The 26,983-nt window shown below is 43.7% G+C and overlaps 1 protein-coding gene across 1 annotated transcript in view; it reads right to left on the reverse strand.

The window, feature by feature from the left end:
- LOC122792263 (thyroid hormone receptor-associated protein 3-like) overlaps positions 1 to 26,983 on the reverse strand; it is a 1,630,997-nt gene that overhangs the window by 940,369 nt on the left and 663,645 nt on the right. Inside the window, exon 5 of the mRNA XM_044060013.1 lies at positions 2,964 to 3,839. Coding sequence (XP_043915948.1) covers positions 2,964 to 3,839 — 876 coding nt within the window. The remainder of the gene's footprint in view (positions 1 to 2,963; positions 3,840 to 26,983) is intronic.

Genomic DNA, 26,983 nt, shown 5'->3' on the forward strand with positions numbered 1-26,983 from the left:
AGTTCTTCAGGAGGGGAGGCAGAGGGGATTGATTCCTCTGCATCAGAATCCTCGTAGACCGAAAAAGCCTCCTCCTGGTAGTCCGAGAGAGCAGAGCCATCAGAGGCCTCCTCTGAGGAGTGGGGATCAGAGGGCTCAACCCTGGGCCTTTTGTCTAGAGGGGGTTGAGAGCCTCCGTCCGGATGGGGTTGAGAGCCCCTAATTAAGGAGATAAGGTCCTCTGCTAAAGTTAGAATCTGTGAACTGGTAGAGGGTCCCTGTGGAATAACCCTGGGAGGCATAGCTTTTGTATGTTTAACAGCTTTAGCCCTGGTGAAAGCCTTTATGGACATGGATGCAGGAGGCCTAGCTGCACCACATGCTGGTGTAGTTTTGTCTAGAGGAATGGTGTCGGAAGTTTCCAAGACACCAGTTTCTGAGGGAAATTCAATAACCGACTCAGCAGGGGCCTCCGGGGCCGAGGTTGTCGGCTGAGCGGTTTCGGGGGTCGGAAGTACCAAGGAGACTGTTTCAGACGAGACCGAGACACTCGCGGTAGGCCTGGCCGTGGTTTCAGCCGAAACCGCGGCCCGCGTGCGTCGGTCCTTGTCCTTCCGTTTCTTTGTTAAATGTGAAGTCGGAGTCTCCGACGGCATATTGTATGAAAAACTAGCCCCAAAAAAATTCCTCTGCAAACTCTGCCCGATGTCTAAGAGTGCATCGGTTGAAGGAAGCACAGGCTGAACAGGCCGAGAAGTTGTGGTCTGGGCCTAGGCAGGGGAGGCAGTAAGAGTGGAAATCCTTATGAGGTATTTGTTTCCCACAAGTTAAGCAATTATTAACTTTATCTGACATCGGCTGAGGCAAGAAAGAGTCCCCAATGGGGTACTTAGCTTTTGAAGTCTTCGGTAGCTGAATTACAGGAGCTGGCCGACCGGCACTTGCGAACTGCTTCTGCTTCGGGCACCACGCGGCAAGAAAGACTGGGGAAGATGGCATCGGCTGACGCTTTTATACCCCAGGTGCTCTGACGTTGGGGAGAGGGCGACATCAGCCGACGCCGGACCCAGACTTTGGAATCCGGCCGACCGAATGGCTGCCTGAGGCAGGACAACCCATATGTGATGACTGCAGATGCATCCTTGAAGGATATCTACTAGATACAAGCAAGAAAAGGAAAAGTACCACCGAATGCAAAGAGGCCTAGAGTAATTTTTTTTTTATGGAAGGGAAGGAACTTCAGTATAAAAACGGAGATCTACATTTCCTGAAAAAATAACAGCAGGGAAGTACCAAAAACTTTCAAAAAGAAAAACTTAGAAACACATAACACAACAGAAACCTGAGCCAACAAATCATGTCCATACTCAGAATGATAAACAAGATCTGGGGTAATGTGTGGACAGGAGGAGATTATGGGTACAGGGAGGAGTCAGAAACCTGAGCCAACAAATCATGTCCATACTCAGAATGATAAACAAGATCTGGGGTAATGTGTGGACAGGAGGAGATTATGGGTACAGGGAGGAGTCAGAAACCTGAGCCAACAAATCATGTCCATACTCAGAATGATAAACAAGATCTGGGGTAATGTGTGGACAGGAGGAGATTATGGGTACAGGGAGGAGTCTCAGCTACGGATCCTAAGTCTGGGAAAAAACAGCCAAAATCAGATCCAAAACCCATCAGTTGATGAATGGACAGAAAAGACAATACCAGATTACACAGTTTCTTGTTTATTATTCTATTCACAGTGTGTGCATTTGTGATAGGACTGTGGAGCCGTATCTTATTTGACTAGTAGTAAGAAGTGAGCTTTAGCAGCTTAGACATTAAAACTTCTTGACAAGACTGAAGAACAATATGAATTTCTCATGAAAAAATTACTACACCTGACCTTAGCCAAGAGGATGAGAAGCGATTAGAATAGAGAATCACCTGAAATAGATGCTCTAGCTATGCACTTAAGAATGGCCATGTATTCTAGACTTTCTAACATTTCCAGAAATAATTAGGCATTCCAAAATGCTTGCATATTCACTGACTGCACATTCAGTGACAGATGTTTGGTGAATTTAGACGGCAATTAAAAATAACATTCTTACTCTTGTGTTACAAAATCACATTCAAATCAGACACACACACACACACACACACACACACACACACACACACACACACCAATTATCTCATTTCTTAGTCTGTTTCTGATGCTTCTGTTGCCCATCACTCAATAAAGTGCTATAGGCAATATTTTAATCTCACCAGATCATGAATTTATTTTTCATGTAATGCATAGCTTCTGTACTAGAAAAGACCATGTAATTATTTTTTAAGCTCGACAGTCATTGCAAAATGAATTACCACATAAAATATGCAATGGACAGCAAATACCTTTCAGAAAGGAGTTGAACCACATGGTAAATTAAAAAAAAAAAAAAGGAAGCACCAGGAAATAATGATGGGAGAATGGGTCTCTATGTATCTTCAGGAGGGGCTAGAACAGAACATTCCTGTGTTGCTTTCCCCCTTGCAAGAGGGGAAGCGATGTCCGGAGGTTATCCTGGAGCATGTGTTTTATCTCACTAATCCAGGAATGTGACAGCCTTCCTGGAAATATGTACATGCATACGAAAACTGGGGATAGGGGCTTAAAAAGAAAAATGTTGTAATTGCCAGGATGCTGGTGAAGACTCCCAGAAATGATCTAAAGACCAAGTCAGGGAGGTCTGATGATCAGTAAGCTTGATGGTAAAAAAATAATGCAAAAAAAAATCCCCTCACAAACTGCAATGGGAAATTATGAACAGATAAACATCAGAAAATATATTAAATGTAATACAGAACTATGACCATCAGCAACAAAATAATAAACTGTCTAATAACATTTGGTCATCATATAATCAAATTATGTTAGATTTTGTAAGACATTTTCACACCTATACATGAACATATAAAAGACAAAATAGATTAAAAACAAATACCTTCTTATATATGTGGCAGCTGGTGGGCTTATATCCCCAATCCTGTTATCCTCTTTTAGAGAGCTACTGTTAATTGGAGAAGTTTTTCTCACTGGACTTGAACTCTGCCTTGAAGCACTACGATGTAAAACACTTGATATACCAGTACTTTGCTGAACAGCATGTGGCCTGGGTGGGCTATAATGTGGGGAAGGTTTCTGCGTTGGAACCGATAAAGCTGGAGAACGTTTTACTACAACTGAATGTAGAGGACTCTTTCTTGTTGGACTTAGTGCTGATGCAGCTGCAGAACTAGTCTGACTAGCATCCAAAGCAGCAGAAACAACCTGAGCAGTTCCAGAAGATCCTTCTGATGCTTTGATACTGCGATCTCCTGTATCAATTGATTTCCTTTCCTTTGAGTCAGCTTCCCGTTGCTCCTGAGCAGGTAACTTTGCCTCCTTTGCTGCTTTTTTTGATTTTAAACCTTTACGCCTGGCAAGAGGAGACTTACTATGTGGAGATGAAGATCTAGAAGAAGATGATCTTTCTGATCTATCAGAGGAAGATCTACAAGAGTTCCTAGAACGGCTCCTAGACTGAGGTGACGCAGACCTTCGTTTTGGAGACCTGGACCTGGAACGATTCCTTCGTGGGCTGTAATTAGGACGATAATTTTGCCAGTTCTGTCTATAATTTCCATAACCTCCTCGATTATTATTGTACTGGCCTCGTTGATAGAAGCCTCTTCCACGCTGACGAAAATAAAATGGTCTCCTGTATCCTCTGTTTTGCCCCCTGAAGTCACGATTCTGATTTGGATTCTGATAAGCTCGTGGGTACTGTCTTTCCCTGTTGTGTAATTGAGGAGAATGTGATTTTGAACGAGACCTAGAACTGAACAAGAAAATACTCAAGTTAATATTCTGAACTTATTTGGAGAACAGACTGGATTTGTGGAATGTGCACTATATATATATATATATATATATATATATATATATATATATACACACACACACACACACACACACACACACACACACACACACACACACATGTACCCATTTCTGAAAATAAAAAATTTACTCAAAGTCCAATGGTTAAAAGAAAAGGACTCACTTACCAAAAAAATAGTTATAGAAAATGAAACCACAAGCGAAGCATGATAAGATCTCTTTCCCGTCTCATTAACCACTAGTAATAGCTTCAAGTCACGAGTAAGAAGTTCTGGTTGGAAATAGACAACTAATAGTTTATGGTGTCTAGTCGGCACTGCATGATGTCAAGTGGTACTCTAATGTAATTTTCTCCATTAATCAAGAGAAAATTAAGAGGGAGAGAAAGTGTACAACTCCATTACACAGAAGTAAAACAAAGGGGCAAAAAGACGCCACAAGGTTAAGGAAATCAAGGGAATGAAAAACATACCTTTAACACTATATGCATACTGGCATGGACAGGCAATCAAGGCCCTTCTTTAAACAGTGTTAATTATCTTACCTTTACTTTTTTGGTGGTGGGGTAAAATCACACATATTCTGAGGACTGCTTGCAGGTCTTTCATAGATTCAGTGATAAGAGTACATAAAAAAATAACACAGTGGTTTAGGGGGAATAGAGAAATCTCTGCATTTTTACCTTTTAAGCATTAACAGCATTCATATGTTAATTCTACATAAAGTTAAACACAAGCTGATTCAAAGATGACCCTTCCACACCAGAAAAATACCCCACAATCTTCTCTGATGTCTAGGGCTTTTAGCTGTCCACACAAAGGAAAAGAAATGTCATCCTGCAAACATCAACAGAACATGCAGTATAAAGAGAAAGGAGTCCCATTCCATTTTCAGTTCTTGTCTAGGTAACTGAAGTGGTCGCAAACAAGTGAGCTTAATGACCTTGAAAAGATGTCAAACTCTAGAGAAAGGAAAGAAAGTACAGTTGTGTACACTTTCCCATAAATGTAGATGTTCGAGTGTATTCACTGTTGCAGTCGTTACATTTGGGTAATCTGCTGGCAAATTGCCCTCAGTCAGCCTGAATAACAAAGTCTTGGGTCCTGCGTCGGTTAATGTCCCTTCTTCCATGACGTCAGGTCGTGGTATAAAACATGCAGCCGACGCCATTACATCAGTTTTTCTTGCCCCAGGTGTCAGGTGCCCCCCAAATGGAGAGCAAATAAAATTAAAAACACAAAAAATATATCTCCAATCCCAAAAGCAAATACACCAAAAGGGCTTATAAGCATAGTGAAAGAAAGTATAGGTATAGTCAGAGAAAAATAGGGGACTGGAGGGAGGGTAACCAGGACTGCAACAGTGAATACACTTGAACATCTACATTTATGGTAAGTGCGCACAACTGTACTATGTTCTTCGTGTTTCACTGTTGCAGTCATTACATTTGGGTAGATTCCCAAAGATATGGTAGGGTGGAGGAAATTATACAGCATTAGGACCAGCTATAAGGCCCTGCTGGACAGCAGTGGCAAAGCCAGCACTGGATTTAAAGAAAAGTAAATGGTAATGTTTGGTGAACGTATGAACTGAGCTCCAAGTAGCAGCTTCTAGAATGTCTCTGGCAGGAACACCTCTGAGAAAGGCAGTAGAAGTAGACAGTAGATGCAGCCCTGGTGGAATGAGATCTGATCCCCTGGGGGATAGTTTTACCATGGTGCATATAGCAGAAACAAATACAATGGCTTATCCATTTGGAAATAGTCTGCTTTGAAATAGCCTTTCCCTCTTGCCCCTGCAGCAAATGCCACCAGTAGATTTTGTCCTGTTTAAGTAAAATCTAAGTTGTCTGCATACATCCAATGAATGCAGAATCTGTTCCCCCTTGTTCTGTGGATTGGGAAAGAAAGTTGGCAAATGAATGATCTGATTAAGAGCCACACTGGATACCACCTTAGGCATGAAGGATGGATTGGTCCTGAGAGACACAGTACAGTTTTGTACCTACCATAAATGTAGATGTTCGAGGATTCCCTTGCTGCAGTCCTGACTATTCCCAGATGTCAGAAGACCCAAAAGACAAGTCCCAAAACAACCTGCACCAATAAACATGTACAATATATACAGTAATATATATACAAAAATATAAGCATGTAAACTGTACTATGTTCTTCAGAATCCCAAAGCAGAGGTAAGGGAGGCTGGCAAATTATAAAGTAGCAGGAGCTGACAACATGCCAAACCAGCTCTAGTCTTAGAGTATATAGGCAGGTGATAATGCCTAGAGAAAGTATGCACTGAACTCCAAGTAGCTGCTTCCAGAATATCCTTACCTAGTGGAATGAGGCCTAATCCCAGCTGGAACCTCTTTGCCATGATGGGAATAACAAAATGCACTGCAAAAGCCAATCCACCTAGAAATAGTTTGTTTTGACACAGGTTTGCCCTGTGAACTTAAAGAAACAAGCAACTGCTGAGACTGCCTAAAATCTTTAGTCCTGCTCAAATAATAACGCAATTGCCTGTGTACATCTAAAGTGTGCAAAATCTTTTCCCCTTTATTTTGAGGATCTGCAAAAACGTAGGCAAATGAATAGTTTGGTTTAAAGCCACACTAGAAACCACCTTAGGCATAAAGGAAGGATTAATGATACCCTGTCCTTATGGAAAATCAAAGGGCTCTACTGCCATAAGGGCCTGCAACTCAGACACCCTTCTTGCAGAAGTAATAGCCAACAGAAAAGCCGTCTTCCATGACAAATATTTCAATTCAGCAGTAGCTGCGGTTGTAGAGTAAGTTTTTCCAACACAAAATTGAGATCCCAAGCAGGAGTAGGAGCTCGGGGTCTTATATTCTTTGCCCTCTAAGAAACTGCTTGAACAAAGGATGCGAAAACAAAGGTGGGTCACAATCATAGTGAGCTGAAATTGCTGCAGCATGAATCTTTATGGAAGAGAAAGACAAACCTTTGTCCAATAACTCAGTAAGATATTGAAGAGCCACACTCAAATTAGGCTCTGAAATCTTGTACACCAAAATAAAAATCTCTTCCATTTTTCTCCTAGTACTAGGCCTTCTAGCTTCCATAATCACATTTAAAACTTGTTGAGGAAGCTGAGACCTTCCATGTTTCAACACAGAATATGCCAAGCTGTGAGATGGAGAGATTGAAGCTTGACATTGAGCAGATGACCGTCCTTCTGAGATAACAGATGAGGAATCAGAGGTAAAGGCCATGGAGGCTTCTTTACAAGACTCCTTAGAAGTGGGTACCAGTGTTGCCGAGGCCAATCTGGAGCTATCAAAATCATCCTTGGCCTGTCCTGTCTGACCTTTAGTAATACCTTTGGAAGAAGAGGTAGAGGTGGAAAAGCATAGACATGAAGGTTTTTCCAACTGAAAGACAGAGCATCCACTTTCCAAGCTGTGTGATGAAACCCCTTTGTGCAATACTTTGGCAGCTGGTGGTTTAGTGGAGAAGCGAACAGATCTATGTCTGGAGTTCCCCATGACACTGTCAATTTCTGAAATACATGAAGATCCAGTTTCCACTCGTGGGGATCCATGATTTGTCTGCTTAATACACCTGCTAGGAGTTCTGTGCTCCTGGCAGAGACCTTGCCTGAAGAGGCAGTTGCAGGCTTGTCTCCCATAAAATCATTGCTTGCCTGCATAGAGGATAAGAATGTGTTCCCCCTTGCTTGTTGATGTACCACATGACAGTTGTGTTGTCTGTCAGAATCAACACCTGCCCTGGAAGAAGTAACTCCTTGAACGCCAGCAATGCAAACTGGACTGCTAACATCTCCTTCATGTTGATATGTAGATGCTGTAGTCTGGCAGGCCACTTGTCTTGTATCCACTTTCCATTTAGATGAGCTCCCAAGCAGAGTCCGAGGCATCCGTCGTTAAAATCTGACTCGCCCCCTGCCGGGTCACAGAGAGTCCCTTGTTTAGGTGACATTCCTGAGCCCACCACAAGAATTCCTTTTGAAGGCAAGGTATTATTTGAATGACAGTGTCCAAATCTTGGCAGTGCTGTGTCCATACATTTTGAGATACCATTGCAGCTTCCTCATATGCAGTTTGGCATTGGGAAGCACCAGAATACAAGATGCCATGAACCCTAATGCTTGAAGGACTGTCCTTGCAGTCAGCACGGACTGATGAGATAGTTGATGGAAGTAAAGTGACAGACTCTTTTGTTTGTCCGGCCATCTGGGCTGCTGTATTCAGTCTCACACCCAGAAAGCACATGTCTTGAGAGGGTACTAGACTGGACTTTATTTCGCTCACAGAATACCCTAGGCATCTTAGCACTGCTATGACATATTCCAGATGCTGTAGAAGGTGTTCTTTTCTTGAGCCAGAATCAGGCAGTCGTCCAAGTAAGGATAAATTTGAATGCCTTGAAGCCTGAAGTAAGCTATCACTGGAGCCAGAACCTTTGTGAATACTCTGATAAGCCAAAGGGCAATGCAGAGAACTGATAATGAAAATCTCCAGTTCAAACCGCAGATACTTTGTGCAACTTAGCCATATGGGCACATGAAGGAAAGCTTCCTTGAGATCCAAAGTTACCATCCAGTGATCCTTGCCCAGCAGAGGTAACAGTTGCTGTAACGTCAACATCTTGAACTTGGGAATGTCCAGATAAGTGTTGAGGATAGATAAATCCAAAATTGGTCTCCACGTGTTCCCCTTCTTTGGTACTAGGAACAGGCGAGAATAAAATTTCTGACACAGGGACTGGCTGAATAGCCCCTATCTGGAGTAACTGAGAAACTTGCTTGAGAGCCTCTTTTCTTTGTGGAGGAGGAACATCTGGCATGCCTTTGAAAGGGGCATTGTGTGGAAATAAAATCTGTACCGTGATGAATGATATCCAGCACCCATCTGTCTTGAGTGATTAAATCCCAATTTTCTTTGAAAAGAGACAATCTTCCTCCCAAAGGAGCTGCCAGACGAGAGTCCACTGGCAGCTGAAAAGGCAGGTCATTGGTTCTGCAGGACTGACCCCTGCCCTCACCAGAAGTCTGAGCAGGTGAACTGTCTGATCTAGGCCTAAACGAACCTTGAGAGATCTACCCCTAGACTGGGAACCATAAGCAGGATATGTCCACCCCTTAGCAGGCCAATTTCTACTAAACTTGAGGTTGCACCTGCAAAAATCTTTAACAGTCTGCATAGACTTAGCTTTGTCCTCCATTTTCTTTAAAACTGCTTCCACAGGCGGTCCAAACAACACATCAGACTGTAAAGGAGCATCCAAAATCCTGGTCTTAACATGCTCAGCTAAATTCTGATCCTTCAACCATGCATGTCTGCGAAGAACAGAACTAGTAGCAGCCACCCTCGGGAGGCCTGAACAGCATCAAAACCACACTGCAAAGAATGCTTACCCACTTGTTCAGACACATGAACCAAATCCAGCAATTCTTTACACTCAATACCTTCCGCCAAAGCATCCACCTTAGATTTCAATTGTGAAAGGAGATAATTCTGATATTTCAGCATATGAAATTGACAATTCTCATGGCTAGAGTGGAAGAAGTATATACTTCCTACCCCACCTATCCAAAGCCCTTGCCTCTTTATCAGAGGGTACAGGATTTTTAACAACAGAAGCTTTAACACCTTTAGGCCCCTGAGAAACAGTTTCTGGGTCCCCTGGGACTCTTAAACAAATACTTATGAGCTTGGGCACCCTATAATACCTATCAGGCTTAACAGGAGCAGGAGGCAAGGAATCAGGGTTCAGAGAAGCCTCTGCAAAACATCCTCCACCACATTCAACACAGGAGGAATAGCTGCCTTTTCTGGAGTCAGAGTAATCTTGGCCTTCCCATTTAAAGTGCTCCCTCATGGAGTGAAGAGTCTCTGAAAATGAAAAATCCTCAGGAGGAGAAAGTCTTCCACAGAAGCCTCTGAACACTGTTCAAAACTATCAAACTCCTGTTCCACCCTAGGCCTCTTATCAGGTGGGGGCATAGAACCTCTAATCAGAGTAATCAAATCTTCAGCCATTTTAAGCATATGTTTCTTAGGCACAGAGCCCTAAATGCTAGGAGAAGCCCCTACAGAAGCTGAAGGAAACAGAAGGAGAGGCCCTAACTACCTTGGGAAGAGAGGGAAGAACAGTTACCTGAGAAGCCCCCTCAGCCTGGCCTACTTCCTGAGAGGGCACATCCTGTAACAGTAAAGTATCTGCCTGAGACTCCATAGAGACTCCTGGCAAAACCTCTCTCACCCGACTTCACTGTTTTGTCCTTGCGCCTTAGATGCCCAAACACTAATCAGGCCCTAAACAAGGTATACACAATGTATGATAATCCCTATGCGGTATCTGCTTCCCACAAGAAATACAGTTATTCACTTTTTCTGACATCCATATACTGAGGCAAGAAAAACAAAATGTTCAACGCCAACCTGCACTACATCCTGTCCGCATGAAAAATGATGAAAGGCTCCACTGCCATAATAGCAGCTGGCTCGAAAGGAGGGAAAGCGAGTTTTGCAATACAAAATTGAGGTCCCAGGCACGGGTTGGAGCTGTCCTGGGTGGTGTTAAGTTTTTGGCCCCTCTGAGATACTGCTTTAGCAGAGAATGAGAGAAGAGGGGAGGTTCCGTGTTGTAATGAGCTGAAATAGCAGAGGCATGGATTTTTATGGAAGAAAAGGACAGGCCCTTGTGAAGCATTTCAGTTAAGTATTGTAAAATCTGAGGAATATTGGGCACTGCTGTGCTTATCCCTTGTGACCGATTCCAGGCACAGAATCTTTTCCATTTGTCAGCATAAGATTTTCTAGTACTAGGCCTTCTTGCCTCCAAAATGACATCCAGCACAGGTTTGCTGAGGGGATGCTAAGGGTGAATTTAGGTGATTAGCCACGCTGCAAGATTCAAAGTTTGGAGCTAAGTGTGCAGAATTTGGTTGTTCTGCTGAGAGTAAGTAAGGTGTCTGAGGCAGGTGACACACATTGCGCAGTAATGGGTACCAGTGTTGGCGAGGCTAGTCCGGAGCAATCAAAATAATTTTTGGTTTGTCCTGTTTGACTTTTATTAGAACTTTGGAGAGCAGAGGCAGAGAGGGAAAGGCATAGACTGATAGGTTTTTCCAGCTGAAGGATAGAGCATCCACTTTCCAGGCTTTTTTGTGATGAGTTCTTGTGCAGAATTTGTCCAACTGATAGTTCGCGGGTGAGGCAGAAAGATCTATGTCTGGACTCCCCCATTTGTGTGTCAACATGTTGAAAATCCGTGGTTCCAGTTTCCATTCATGTGGGTCCATGAGATTTCTGCTTAGTTTGTCTGCCAGAGTATTCAGCTTTCCAGGCAGGAATTGTGCTTGTAGTTGTATTTGGTAGGCCAAGGCCGTGTTTTACAATGCCATGGCTAGTCTGCAAAGGGGGTAGGAGTGTGTACCCCCCTGCTTGTGTATGTACCACAACTGTGTTGTTGTCTGTCTTTATCATTAGTTGTCCTGGATGAAGGTAGTCCTTGAGGGCTGTCAGTGCATTCTGTACAGCTAGCATTTCTTTTTGAATGATATGAAGGTGCATTTGATTTGGGCTCCATTTGCCCTGAATGCACTTCCCTGCCAGATGAGCCCCCAAGCATGGTCTGATGCGTCTGTAGTTAGGGTTTGGGCGGCAGGGGGGTGGAGTGAATAGCAGTCCCTTGTTTTGGTGGCAGGCCTCTGTCCACCATAGGAACTCTAGTTGCAGGCAAGGTATGATAGGAATCATTGTTTCCAGGCTGGGACAATGTTGACTCCATAAACTTTTTAAGTACCACTGAAGTTTCCTCATATGCAGTCTTGCATATGGAATTAGAAGAATGCAGGAGGCCATGAACCCAAAGGCTTGCAGAATTTGTCTTGCAGATAGCAGGGTTTTTGTGGACACCTGTTTGAAGTAAGTTAACAAATGAATTTGCTTTTCTGGCATAAGGAAAGCCATCTGGGCAGCTGTATTCAAGCTCGCACTCAGGATAGTAATTTTTGAGAGGGTAACAGTTGTGATTTATTTTCGTTTATAGTGTACCCTAGACAAGTTAGAACCCTTTTTACAAATGCCAGACATTTTAGAAGAATGTCCCTGTTTTCTGCCTGAATTAGACAGTCGTCCAGGTATGAATATTTCTTTGCCTGCAAAATGCAATTACTGGAGCTAGGCACTTTGTGAAGACCCTGGGTGCAGTAGATAAGCCAAAGGGCAGTGCAGAGAACTGGTAATGCAAGTAGCCTGCTTTGAAGCAGAGGTATCTTCTGCAAGATTCCCTGATTGGGATATGCAGGTAAGCCTCTAGGTCTAGAGTTACCAACCAGGCATCTTTGCCTAGCATTGGAAGTAACTGAAGAGTCAGCATCTTGAATTTTGGAATGCCCAGAAATGTTTAGAGTAGATAAGTCCAGAATTGGACGCCATGATTTGTCTTTTCTGGGTACCAGGAAAAGTCTTTAATTAGAAACCTTGTCCCTTTTCCTCTTCTGATACTGGATGAATAGCCCCCATGTTCATGAGGGACAGTACTTGTTTCTGGGCCTCTGCCCACTGATTTGGGGGCAGGGTCTGGCCATGGGATTGGCAACGTGTGGAAATGAAATCTATATCCCTGGGACACTATATTTAAAACCAATTTGTCCTGGGTTATAAGTTGCCAGTTTCTTGCATGAAGTGCCAGTTTTCCCTCCAAAGGGGCAGCTAAAAGGTAAGTGCTTGGTAAGTGTAGAGGGAAGTCACTGAGGCTGCTTACCATAGGGAAGTGTCTTGTTGTTTCCAGATTTGGAAAAAGAGGCACCCCATTGTTTTGTTCTAAAAGTCCCTTGTGACTGAAACCTGGAGCCTTTGGAATGTCTGGGCTTGACTTGAGTGGCTCTCGAAGGAACTGCAAAGGACCAGTTCTTAGTAGGCCAGTGCCTACTAAATCTTGGAGGTTGCACTTGTAAGAAATCTTTCACAGTTTGCATAGATTTAGCTTTATCTTCCATCTTTTTTAAACTTCTTCAGCCTTATTAGCAAAGAGACGGTCCTGTTGTAAAGGAACATCCAACAATTTTGCTTTAACATGATCAGGCAGAGTTTGCTCTTTGAGCCAAGCATGCCTTCTTAGCACAGACCAAGTTACAGCTGCCCTGCAAGAGGCTTCCAAAGAATCAAAACCACATTGCAAAGTATGAAGAGAGTCAAAAAAAACACGAACCAGGATTAAGTATCCTCTCAAAAAAGAGAAAATCCAAACAGCATGTAAGGAGGATACACCAAGACAATCGAAGCCAACCAAATAAACTCCAAGTAAATTCCACAGGCAATTTTATAGAACAAAATATGTTCTAATAAAATTGCCTGTGGAATTTACTTGGAGTTTATTTGGTTGGCTTCGATTGTCTTAGTGTATCCTCCTTACATGCTGTTTACATTGCAAAGTATGTTTTCCAACTTGTTCAGCTGAATACAATAGATCCTGTAAATCTTTACTTTCCACATAGTCAGAAATTATCATAATTTTCTGTTTAAGCAGTCCCATGATATGCTGTTGATATTTAAGCATATGAAATTGACAGTTTAAAGCCCTGATTGCCAAGGTTGCAGAAGTGTAAACCTTCTTACCCCATCTATCCAGCGCCCTGGAATCTCTATCAGAAGGGGTTGGATTTTTAGCAGTAGAAGCTTTAATGCCCTTGGGACCCTGAAAAATGGTTTCAGGATCTGCAATAGGATTTTTGAAAAGGAATTTGTGGGAGTCAGGAACCCTGTAGCATCTGTCTGGCTTACAAGGAGACGGAGGCAGAGAATCAAGAGCCACACTAGATTCTGAAAAAACATCATCAACAATGTCTAGAACAGGAGGCATAGCCAATGGCCTATGCTGAGGAAGAAGGAGAAAATCCCTAAGTCTCTTTTTAGATTCAGAGAAATCCTGACTTCCCCAGTGGAAATGTTCCCTTAAGGTATGTAAAGTTTCCCCAAAAGAAAAATCCTCAGGGGGAGAAGCAGAAGGAATGGAATCTTCTGCATCAGAGTTCTCATAAGTAGGAATAGACAAATCCTGTTCATTAGAAGAGTCAGAAGAAATAGAATCCTGTTCAGAAGATTCATAATCAATGTCTTGCCTAGGACTCTTAGTTTGGGGGGGGGGGGGGGGGTTGACTACCCCTGATCAGAGTAATTAAATCTTCAGCCATTTTGATCATTTGTTTTTTAGGCATAGGGGCCTGCACATGTGGCCCAAGCATCAGTTTTTTAGACACAGGTTTAGATTTTTGCCTTAGTTTTAAAGATGATGGTCTAATATACAAATCTGTAGGCCTGAAAACACCCTCAGAAGCCGGTGCCTGCACAGCAGCTCTGGACCCATCTGAGGCAGAGACATCCGCGGGTTCCATAACTGAAGCATCTCGTGGCATACCGGACTCCGAATGGGTCTCAGTAGAGGCCTGCAAATCAGAAGTAGCGGGTATCAGGGGCTGCAAAAGCGTCTCACTGAGTACCAGCGAACTGGCGACTGGCTTAGGAGAAGTGTTGTCAGTTTTGGACCTCGACGGCCTGTCTCTGTCTTTTTCTTTGCGTTTTTTAGGCGTGCCGGTAGTATGACTGCTAACTGACGAAATTTCTGGATAATTAAAGCGTGAGCCAAAATATTTAAAAGCAAAAATATACAGATGCTTAATAGTGGTTGATTGATTAAATTTAGCACAAAACTGACAGCAAGGTACGTTGTGGTCAGGGCCTAGGCAAGGAATACAGTACAAATGAAAATCCTTATGAGGTATTTGCTTCCCAAAAGGTATGCAATTATTAACTTTTACTGACATCATTAAGGAGCAAGAAAAAGTTTCCCCAATGGGGTACTTAGCTTTTTAGTTGAAGACTTTGGTTCTGAAACTCGAAAATGAAAATTTCAGGAGCCGCATGACCGGCACTTCCCAACTGCTTCTGCTTTGGGCACTGCGCAGCAAGAAAGACTGATGTAATGGTGTTTGCTGAATGTTTTATACCGCTGATGACCTGACGTCATGGAAGAAGGGACAGCAACTGAAGCAGGACCCAAGACCTTGTTAATCAGGCCGATTGAGGGCAACCTGCCAGCAAATTACTGCAACAGTGAAACACGAAGAACATCTGGGAAGGAGAGACTGCCTCACTGGTAAGCGAGGAAAGCCTACCAAGAACAAACTTGAACTTTCAAAGGAATAAAGGTAGAAAGTGGGAGGCAGCTAACTGCTGCAGGAATCCTACTATTTGAACACCCCTACTATTTGAACACCTATAGATACTGGAATGTTCATATAACAGTACTATGTCCATAAGAATGTCTCCTGTACAATCAAAAATAATTTGAGAGGAGATTAAAGCAGTTTGACAGAAGGCCAAAGACTTAAAAAAGGGAGCGGACATGCTGCACAATACAACAGTGACATAGCCTGCACTGCTCCTGGAAATGTCCAGCTTGTAATGGCTACACAAGATGCAAATGGATTTCCATGGCTGCCTCAAAAAATAGTTTGTAAAGAAACATTCCAAAAGAAAATGGCAGCTACAGTAGCTGGTGCCATCACAGAATGTACCCCAACCTGGTATTAGCAAAAATGAAATGCAGGCAGAGAGTTATGTAGAGAGGGTTAATATGGACACTAGCCTTCCTCGGTTACCTGGAAGACAGACAGAGCTGGTCTGTTTACATGAAGGTCTTAGTTCTATATCTAGATGTTATCTGGGCCATCTTTCCGTATGCAACAGTCAACAGCCCTTCTCCATTATTAATGTAATTTGGAAAATTAATAGGAGTTAGAGGACATAACTGAATGCTAATTCCATCATTGCTTTTGACTGAAGTGCAGACTGGTCCAACCTGCCTTTTCTGAAGGCAGTGTAAAGTTATTCTGCTTATCATGGCCTGCAAAAAAAGATAGTCTTTCAAGCTACGAATTTCAGAGGTGTTGAACCTTATTGGTTCAAAATGGTGCAAGGGTCAATTTTTCCTAAACTAAACTTCAGATGCCCTGGAGAAAAGACAGGTGTCCCTGGGACCTCAGCTGCAGTGGGGACAGTCAAATGGGGTTCTAAAGGCAGGCAAGCTGAGAAAGCTGAAAGATGCATACCAACTGATACCTGGGAGACGGACCTTTGTCAAACAAAGTTGGAAGGAAGACAGGACCTGACACTCACAAAATATCACTTTTAATAAAAGCTATGTTAGCTCACATACTTCTTCATTCTTGTGCAAGAACTTTTCTCAGATGGCATAAAACAGAAATAAGAAACAAATATATAATACTCCGTAGAAACTCACTAACATTTTTACTAAGTACTCTCAAACTTGAGTGTTTCTCACTATTGCCATTACACATGAATGGAAATGTGATCTGACAGAACAGACTAGGACACTTATTTCAGCAGTGTATCATGGGGAAGAAAGAGATTTCTAAGAAAAATGAATCATATCAGCAAGTCTGCCCCATGAGGGTATTCAGGATAATAAAATAAAATAAGTAATAAGCACTTACTGTGCTGCTGACAGTTTTCAATTGTGTAGAAGTTAATGACAAGATGTACGGGTTGCCACCAACTGATGATTGCATGAATTGATTTTTTTTTTCAGTGCGAGATAGCTGTACAATGAGGATCAGGGAATTTACCCTTTTCTCACTGTACTGTGATCTCAGAATTGAGATCTATACACACAAACACACACACGTACATGTGTGTGTGTGTGTGTGTGTGTGTGTGTGTGTGTGTGTGTGTGTGTGTGTGCGCACGTGTATTATACACATGCACTATATAAAATTGGAGGATGTGGGGTAAATGGAGGCTTGCCCCCTCTACAAACAACGTTTTAAACTTTTTTCGTTTGCTTTTCAGTTAGCTGGTAATCGACCTGTTGTGTTCAAACACTTACCGCTTCATAATGTTGTTTCTTGATATACAGTCATACAGCCATTAATATTTTTCAGTTTCTGCTCACAGCAGTCCTTTAGAAGTTGACAGTGGTTCAAATTCTCTTACTAACGCACCCAGAGCAGAACCTTGGCATCTGCCAATTATTTAGAGAAGCAAAAAAGTCTAACGCCAATATATCTGAAGTCTACGAACTTGTGGAATTCTTCTGGGTTCAACTTCCACTCAAGAGGATTGGGTGTGAATCGGCTCAGATAATCTGCCTCAGCATTCAGTGCTGAAGGTATGAAGCAGGCCTGGAAATTACGGTTATACTTTGAAGCCAGATTCCAGGCCATCACTGCTAGCATACACGGGAATAACAGTGCATAAACCCACTGTACGTGTGTATGCATGTGTGTGCACGTGCGCCAGTTTTTTTCACTAACCAGGATGGAGGACTGATCCACATGAACCTTTTTCAGGCTCTTCCCAAGAACATGGAGTAAGTGACTTGGTCAGAATTGCACATTAGGCAAATAGAGGAAGACGGGAACTAAACCCTGGACTACAAGATGAAACTTCTTAACATCTCATACAATGTCTAACATCCTTACACCAATGTGTCTGGCTTTGTCCTCCTTGTTTCAGGTGTACTGTGGCACTGGAAACTAATATATCCTGTATGTGCTCTCCAAGTTAATTTTGGAGGCACTCAAGGTCCAGGCTGACTCCACTGTAACTCTACAAATGGCATCTCAAGACCATCATCCAAGTCAGCCCCCATCTGAAATTCCTGCAGATGGAGTGAATAAGTGAAATCATTTTTTTTCAGAGATTAGATGTGTTAGCACCAGATCTTTCTCTGTTATCAGTGAATTTTCCTCATATGCAGCCTGATCAACAGGACCATGAAGATGGATGCTGACATACAACCCAGAAATGAAAGTTATGACCTTACCGTGATGACAAAATAATTGTGTAAAATTACCATAACCGTAGAAGTCCTTCTCTTCTACATGCTGCAGTACCCATAACATGGGGGAGTCCACCTCCGGTTGACTCGTATGTCTGGCCGTTTTACCAAAGTTAAAATGCTACTGTGAAGTTACGTGAGATGGCCTGCATCTCTCAGCGTATGTGGGCCATAAACAGATGTCAGCACACACCTACCTCAGAAATGAATGCCGCCAAGCTACAACCTGATGTGAGCGATTATCCAGAAGTCAGGCAATCATCAAGAGGGAAGGCGGAAGGGAACCATACTGCAGCACATGGAAGAGAAGGACAACTATGGTTATGGTAAGATTTTATACAGCTATTCTATGTCCTTCTATTCATATGCTGCAGTATCCATAACATGAGGGAGAATGCCACAACTCATGCAACAGAAGGGTTAGAAGGAGGAAAAGAGATATTTTCCACAAATCCATGTAGAATAGTCCTGGCAAATCCTACTATGGATGGTATCCAGTTTGTAGTGTTTGGTGAATGTGTGAAGAGATGACCATGTAGCTGCCTCCAAAATGGAAGCTGTATCCAGACCTTTAAAGAAGGCCCCAGAAGAAGACACAGCCCTAGTGGAATATGTGCCTTAATTGGACAAGGGAGATCTTTCTCAATCGTAGTGTAACAGACTGTAATGGTTTTAGAAATCCAGGAGCATATTTACTTGGAAACAGGATGCCCCAAGGCTCTTGGGTGATAACAAATAAAAAGCCTATCCAACTTACGGATGGACTTGGGCTTGGCCAAGTAGTATCTGAGCTGTCTGTGCACATCCAAAAAGTGAAGGATCAATTCACTAGAGGATTGTGGAGAAGTAAAGAAGGTAGGGAGATTGGTGGCCTGATTTAGGGATAGCTCATTCACTACCTTGGGTATGAAAGAAAGGTTGGTACGAAGGCATACCCTGTCCCGATGGAAAACTGTGAAGGGGATGATGCCATGAGGGTTTGCAATTCAGAGACCCTTCTAGTTTAGGTAACAGCTACCAGAACAGTTTGCTTTGTAGAGTGCTGTAGAGAAGAGGCCTTAGCTGGCTCAAAAGGAGCTAAAGTAAGCTTTTCTAACCCAAAATTAAGATCCCAAAGAGGAGGGACCGGCTTCCTTGGTGGTCTGATGTGTACAACTCCTTTCAGAAATAGCTCGACTTCCAACCAGGATGCCAAGGGAGGAGTCAAAGGTAAACATGCTGAGATGGCAGATAAATGTGCTTTGATGGAAGAATATGACAAGCCAGTTTTTACCAGTTCACACAGGTAAGACAGGACCACTGGTGGTTCCACAAACAGTAGTCGTAAACTATATTTTAGACGTCAGACAGAAAACCTCTTCCATTTGGATAGCTAAGATTTTCTGCTAGTGGTTTTCTGGGCTCCCACAGAACCTGTAGCATGTCCTCAGTGTAAAGGTGTCTAAAGGGAATCAAAGCCATATCACCTACAGGGTTAGGTTCAAGGTGGGCATTTAAGGGTGTATGAGAGTTCCCTTGTACTGTGTGAGTAGGTCCATTCTGAGGAGTAACATGTGGTGATTGCCCTTGGCTGGATGATAGAGAAGGGGGAAAGTACAGTTGTGTACCTACCATAAATGTAGATGTTTGAGTGTAGTCACTGTTGCAGTCATTACACTTGGGTTATCCTGCGGGCAGGCTACCCGCAGTTGGCCTGAATTCCAAAGTCCTGGTCCGGTGTCGGTTGCTGTCGCCTCTTCCCTGATGTCAGTGCGCTAGGGGTATAGAAGATGCAGCCAATGCCATTTTCTTCAGTTTTTCTTGCCCCAGATGTCAGGTGCCCCCAAAAGGGTAGGCTAAAAAAAATTGCTTATAAAAGGCATGCACTAAAATAAACAATACCTTCATCTACAAGCAAATACACCACATAGGTTGTATAGAATAGAGAAGTACAGATAAGTCCCAGCAAAGAAAGGGGGAAGGTGGGTGGGTAACCTGGACTGCAACAGTGAATACACTCTAACATCTACATTTATGGTAGGTACACAACTGTACTATGTTCGTGTTTCACTGTTGCAGTCATTACACTTGGGTTGAATCCCAAAGCGGAAGTTGGGCGGCTGGGTCTAAATAGAATTAGGAGTGGCTATGAGGCCCTGCAGAACTGAAGTGGCAAAGCCTGCTCTGGATTTAGAGTAAAGAGGTAAGTGATAGTGCTTGATAAAAGTGTGCACTGAACTCCAAGTTGCAGCCTCCAAAATTTCCTTGGTTGGTACTCCTCTGAGAAAGGCTGCTGCCCTGGTCAAATGTGGCCTAATGCCCTTAGGCACTGATTTGCCATGCTGTGCATAGCAGAAACAAATGCAGTGTCCTATCCATTTTGAAATAGTCTGCTTTGAGATTGTCTTTCCTTGTGATCCTGCAGCATATGCTACTAAAAGTTGCTCAGTCTTTCTGAAAGCTTTAGTTTTGTCCAAGTAGAAGTGTAGCTGCCTGTGTATGTCCAAAGAATGCAGAAGTCTCTCCCCTTTATTCTGGGGATTTGGATAAAAAGTAGGCAAATGAATGGTTTGATTAAGAGCCACACTGGATACTACCTTTGGCATAAATGTTGGGTTTGTCCTTAGAGAAACCCTGTCCGGATGGAAAATGATAAAATGTTCCACTGACATTAATACCTGTAACTCTGAGACTCTTCTTGTTGAAGTTATTGCTAGGAGCAGAGCTGTTTTCCATAAGAATTTTATCTCAGCTGTATTGGCTGGCTCAAAAGGAGGCAGTGTGAGCTTTTCCAAAACAAAATTGAGGTCCCATGTAGGTATCGGTGCTCTCCTTGGGGGTCTTATGTTTTTGGCCCCTCTGAGGTACTGCCTTAGCAGTGGATGTAAAAAAAATAGGTGGTTCCGTATTGTAATGAGCTGAAATGGCAGAGGCATGGATCTTAATTGATGAGAAGAACAGGCCTTTGTCCAGCATCTCAGTTAGGTATTGTAAAATCTGAGGAATATTTGGAACAAGCGGGTCAATCCCTTGTGCCGGATTCCAAGCACAGAATCTCTTCCATTTTTCTGCATAAGATTTTCTGGTGCTGGGCCTCCTGGCTTCCAAAATGACATCCATAACTGCTTTAGAGAGAGGGGTGTTCTGAGTGGTTATATTATTCGCCATGCAGCCAGATTTAAGGTTCTGAGTTGGCTGTGCAGGATCTGATTGTTTTGTTGGGTCAGAAGATGAGGAATTTGAGGTAAAGTCCAGGCTGGGCCTTGAGACAAGCCCTTTGGGATTGGGTACCAGTGCTGGCGTGGCCAGTCTGGGGCAATCAGAATCATTTTTGGCTTCTCTTGCCTGACCTTTAGGAGTACCTTGAGGAGGAGAGGCAGTGGGGGAAAGGCATAAACTGTCAGGGTTTCCCAGTTGAATGATAGAGCATCCACCTTCCGTGCTTGTGTGTGATAAGTCCTTGTGCAGAATCTCTGTAGTTGGCAGTTGTGAGGGGAGGCAAATAGATCTATGTCTGGGCAGCCTCATTTCCTCGTTATCATGCTGAAGACTTGTGGGTCTAGTTTCCACTCGTGAGGATCCATGAGGTTTCTGCTTAGTTCGTCTGCCAGAGTATTTGTCTTTCCTGGCAGGAATTGTGCTTGCAGATGTACTTGATAGGTCAATGCTGTGTTCCACAAAGTCATGGCTTGCCTGCAGAGGGGGTAGGAATGTGTGCCCCTTTGCTTGTTTATGTACCACATGACTGTAGTACTGTCCGTCTTTAGCAATAGTTGTCCTGGATGGTGTAGATTCTTGAAGGCTATCAGGGCATTCTGTGCAGCTAGCATCTCTTTTTGATTGATATGAAGATGCATTTGGCTTGCGGGCCAAATGTCCTGAATACATTTTCCTGCCATTTGTGCCTCCCAGGAATAATCCGATGCATCTGTTGTTAGTGTCTGCCTGGCTGTGGGTAAAGTGAATGGCTGTCCCTTGTTGTGGTGACAGGCCCATGCCCACCACTGAAACTCCTGTTGCAGGCAGGGAATGAGAGTAATTATTGTTTCCAGGCTGTGGCAATGTTGAGTCCAAACACTTTTTAGATACCACTGTAGCTTCCTCATATGCAGTCTTGCATATGGAATTAGCAAAATGCAGGATGCCATGAAGCCCAAAGCCTGCAGAATTTTTCTTGCAGGCAACTGGGTTTTTGTTACCATCATTTGGAAGTAATGAGTCAGTTGCCTTTGTTTGTCTGGCATGAGATAAGCCATCTGGGCAGTTGTATTTAAGCTTGTACCCAGGAATATCATGTCTTGAGAGGGCACTAGTGTACAAATTAGTAATCTTTTTACAAACGCCAGATGCTTTAGTAGAATGTCCTTGCTCTCTGCTTGAATAAGGCAGTCGTCCAAGTAGGGATATATGTGAATTCCTCATTGTCTGCAAAATGCAATTACTGGTGCCAAGTATTTTGTGAAGACCCTGGGCGCAGTACATAAGCCAAAGGGCAGTGCAGAGAATTGGTAGTGCATTGAGCCAGCTATGAATCTGAGGTTATCTTCTGCAAGATTGTCTGATTGGGACATGCAGGTATGCTTCTTTGAGGTCCAAAGTTACGAGCCAAGCCTTTTTGCCCAGCATGGGCAGAAGTTGCTGCAGTGTCAACATGTTGAATTTTGGAACGTCCAGAAAAGTATTTAGAATAGACAGATCCAGTATTGGTCTCCAGGCTTTGTCCTTTCTGGCTACCAAGAAAAGTCTTGAGTAAAATCCTTGCCCCTGCTCTTGCTGTGGTACTCTTTGAATAGCCCTCATGTCCACGAGAGATGAAATTTGCTTTTGTGCCTCTGCCCACTGATTGTGTGGCAAGTCTGGCATACCGTTTGCCTTTGGGAGGGTGTGAAAGTGGAACCTGTAGCCTTGAGAAACAATATTCAGTACCCATTTGTCCTTGGTGATCATGTGCCAATTTTGTGAGAAAAGTGCTAGCTTTCCTCCTAAGGGTGCTGCCAAAAGGAAAGTGCTTGGCATTGGCAGTGGGAAGTCATTGGGGCTGTTTCCTATATGGTTGTGATTTGTCTTCTCCTCTTTTGGAGGCAGAAGCTCCCCATTGTTTAGGCCTGTATGAGCCTTGGGGCTGAGATCTGCCTCTAGGGCATCTGTATCTGCTCTTTGTGGCCTGTCTGACACTGGAAAGGACCAATTCTTAGAAGGCCAGTTCCTGCTAAATCTGGGTGGCTGAACCTGTAAGAAATCCTTTACTGTCTGCATAGATTTTGCTTTATCCTCAATTTTCTTTAACACCTCTTCTGCCTTAACACCAAACAAAGTATCATGCTGTAATGGAGCATCCAATAATTTTGCTTTAACATGATCAGGCAGACTCTGTTCCTTTAACCATGCATGCCTTCGAATGACAGAGCCTGTAACTGCGGCCCTGCAAGAAGCCTCTAGTGAATCAAAACCACATTGCAAAGTATGCTTTCCCACTTGTTCAGCTGCATGCAATAAATCCTGCATTTCCTTGTTTTCAGGACATTCAGAGTTTGTCAGCATTTTCTGTCTTAGCAGAGGCATTAGGTATTGCTGACATTTAAGCATGTGAAACTGGCAGTTTAAAGCCCTTACAGCTAAAGTAGCAGAGGTGTAAACTTTTTCCCCCCATCTGTCCAGTGCTCTAGAATCCCTATCAGAGGAAACAGGGTTTTTTGCAGTGGAAGTCTTGACCCCTCCTTTGGGACCCTGAGATATAGTTTCTGGGTCAGCAGTAGGGTTTTTATAAAGAAATGTATGTGAATCTGGAACCCTGTAGTACCTATATGGCTTAACTGGTGCAGGGGGGTAAAGAACCAGGAGACAGATTGGACTCAGAAAATACATAATTTACAATGTCTAGCACAGGAGGAATAGCAAGAGGTCTGTGCTGAGGCAATAAAAGAAAGTCACTGAGCCTTTTCTTGGATTCTGAATAATATTGGTTCTCCCAGTGGAAATGCTCCCTCATGGTGTGCAGGGTTTCCCCAAAAGAATAGTCCTCAGGAGGAGAGGCTGAAGGGATAGATTCTTCAGCATCAAAGTCCTCATAGGAAGGAAGAGAATATCCCTGTTCTGAAGAGGAATAAGATGAAATAGAAACCTGATCAGAGGAATCCTAGTTAGGGTCTTGCCTAGGCCTTTTATCAGGAGGGGGATGAGAACCCCTGATCAAAGTAATTAGGTCCTCGGCCATTTTAAGCATCTGTTTCTTAGGCATGAATGACTGTCCTGGAGAATGCTGTACTTATTTCTTTGTCTTTAAAGGTGTTTTAGACTTTGTCTTGGCTGCTGAAGTCTTGAAAGAAAGCTGTTTAGGTCTGAAAACACCCTCAGAAGCCGATGCCTGCTCAGCGGCTCCAGACCCATCTGAGGAAGTAGTTTCCGTAGACCCAATACCTTGAGTTTCCAGAGGCCTAGCTGTCTCCACGTGGGAGTCAGAGGCGGCCTGTGGCTCTGAGGTAGCGGGTGTCAGGGGCAACGAACCAGCGACTGGCCTAGAAGAGGCTTCGTCGTCGGTTTTGGACCTCGGTTGCCTGTCCTTTTCTTTTTCCTTGCGCTTTTTATGAACTACGGTCTTCAGCTGTTCCGACGGCATTATATAGTTAAACCTTCGGCCAAAGTAATGTAAAGCAAAATCAAACCGACGCTTAATAGTGTGTTTGTTTGAATCTAGCACAAAACCGACAACTAGCAACGTCGTGGTCAGGGCCTAGGCAAGGAATACAGTAAGAGTAAAAATCCTTATGAGGTATTTGCTTCCCACAAGAAATACAATTGTTAACTTTTACTGACATCGGTCTGGAGCAAGAAAAAGTTTCCCCGACGGGGTACTTAGCTTTATTGAAGACTTCGGTTCTGAAATTCAATTTCGAAAATCTCAGGAGTCGGCCGACTGGCACTTGCGAACTGCTTTTGCTTCGGGCACCGCGCGGCAAGAAAGACTGAAGAAAATGGTGTCGGCTGCATCTTATATACCCCTGGCGCACCGACATCAGGGAAGAGGCGACAGCAACCGAAGCCGGACCAGGACTTTGGAATTCAGGTCGACTGCGGGTAGCCTGCCAGCAGGATAACCCAAGTGTAATGACTGCAACAGTGAAACACAATGAACATTGTTCTTTCTGAATCTTCAGTAGAACTTTCTGAAAAAGAGGAAAGTGGGGAATGCATACACAAACATCTTCTTCCAAGGAAAAGAAAAAGTGTCTACCTTCCATGCCCCAGGGGTGTGTATCTTGGAGCAGTATGTGGAAGCTGTCTATTCATGAGAGAGGCAAACAAGGTCTACCTAAGGAGTACCCCATTGATGGACCGAGTCCAGGAACACATCCCTTTTTAACATCCAGTCATGGGATTGAGTCATGGAACTGCTTAGTGAGTCTGCCAACACATTCTGAGCTGAAGGGATGTAGATCACTAGTAGAGAAACCTGGCTCTGTTCAGCAATCTCCAACGCATACAGTGTCGATCTGCAAAGGATGTATGACTTTGTCCCTCCCTGCTTGTTGATGCACCAAAGGACTGTGGTGGTGTTTGTGAACCATCTTAGCACTCCTGGTAGGATTTGGGGCTTGAATATGTAGGGCAAAAATCAAGGCCCTCATTTCTTCGATGTTGATATGCTCCCTCAACTGGGGAGAGGTCCACACATCTCTCATCCTCCAATTCCCGAAGGTTGCACTCCAGCCCGTGTCTGATGCATCCGTGTACAGATCCTGGTGTGGGGGGGGGGGGTTGGAGAGGGAGGCCTGGATTTTGTGAAATCCACCACTTTAGTTCTTTTGTTAAACAGGGTAAGAGGGGGACTACAAACTCTAGCAGATGAAGGTGTCGTTTCTAGACTGAAAATTCCTCATGTGTAGCCTTGACAAAGGTACCATGGGGAAGGTGAAAGCCATTAATCCCAGGAGTCACAGGAACTCTCTTGCAGACAGAGACTGTAGTGGAATTAGTCCCTAAAAATAAATGGTGAGGGACAGATTTTCTTTTCTTGGGACCAGGCGGGCCATCATTTGGACCATGAGTATTCTTGCAGCCCAGGAAGACATGGTCTTGGGAGGGAGTCAGAGATTTCTGAAGGTTTAGGGTGAACCCCAGACTCCTCAGCAGGGACATGGTGTAGTCCAAATGCTTCTGTACCAACCTTGGGGATGAAGCCTGGATGAGGAGATCGTCCAAATAAGGGAATATCTGAATACCCCCCATTCTGAGGAAGGCTATGACTGGGGCCAGGCATTTTGTGAATACTCTGGGGGTCAGACAGACCAAATATTAAAACACAGAACTGAAAGTGTGAAGAATCTACAGAGAACAGAAGGAATTTCCTGAAGTGTGGGTGGATTAGAATGTGCAAGTTGGCATCCTTTACGTCCAATGAAACCATGCAAGCCTGAGGATCAGGGGAAGGAGTGTAGGAAGAGTTAACATGAGAACAAAAGGGACCTTAAGAAAGTCTAAGATAGGCAAGCCAGGGACCTTCTTTCCTGGGGACTAAGAAATATTCTGTAGTATAATCCTTTTCGTTTTTGATTTGGAGGCACCACTTGTATGGTACCCTGAGACAGTAGGACTGGGGGAAAGGAGGCCATATGGTCTGGGGGGTGGGGAAGTTGTGGGATTCCTCCGAAGAATGGCCTGGATTCCAAAAACATGAAATAGCCTTGTTTCATGATGGTAAGGACCAAAGAATCCTGAGTAATCTGTTTCCAAGATGGGAGGGACAGGGATAGGCAAAGAGAGAGGGGGTAGATGGGCTTAGGACCTGGGAGTCACAGACTACCCGGTTTGGTCAGAAAGAATTCTTTTGTGCAGGTGATGAAGGAGAAGACTTAGAGTAGGCCTGCTTTCTGATATTCTTTTTTCCTTTGGGAGAGGTGCTTAGAAGGTTTTCTCACAAAGGTTGCCCTGGCTGGGTAATCCCTCTGGAAACGGGGAACAGGAGACACGAAAATGTGCCCAAGGTCTTGTAGTTCTTTCACCTTTTCCTGAAGGGCCTTAAAGAGCTCGGCAGCTGCACAGCCAAATACGACCTTGTTGTCTAGTAGTCTGGCTTTAATATCATCTGGCAAATGCTGCAGCCTCTGCCATGAATACCTCCTTAAGATCGACCCTGATGCGGCTGCCCTGGCAGAGGCCTCCATGGCATCGTATGCATTTTATGGAGTCTCTAGTTACCTGGCTGTAGGACTTAAGAATGCTAGATATTTTCACCTAGTTACTCTGATAA

This window comes from Protopterus annectens, chromosome 1.part2, assembly GCF_019279795.1.
Source record: "Protopterus annectens isolate FY-2018-M chromosome 1.part2, PAN1.0, whole genome shotgun sequence".
In the NCBI taxonomy this organism is placed as follows: domain Eukaryota; kingdom Metazoa; phylum Chordata; order Ceratodontiformes; family Protopteridae; genus Protopterus; species Protopterus annectens.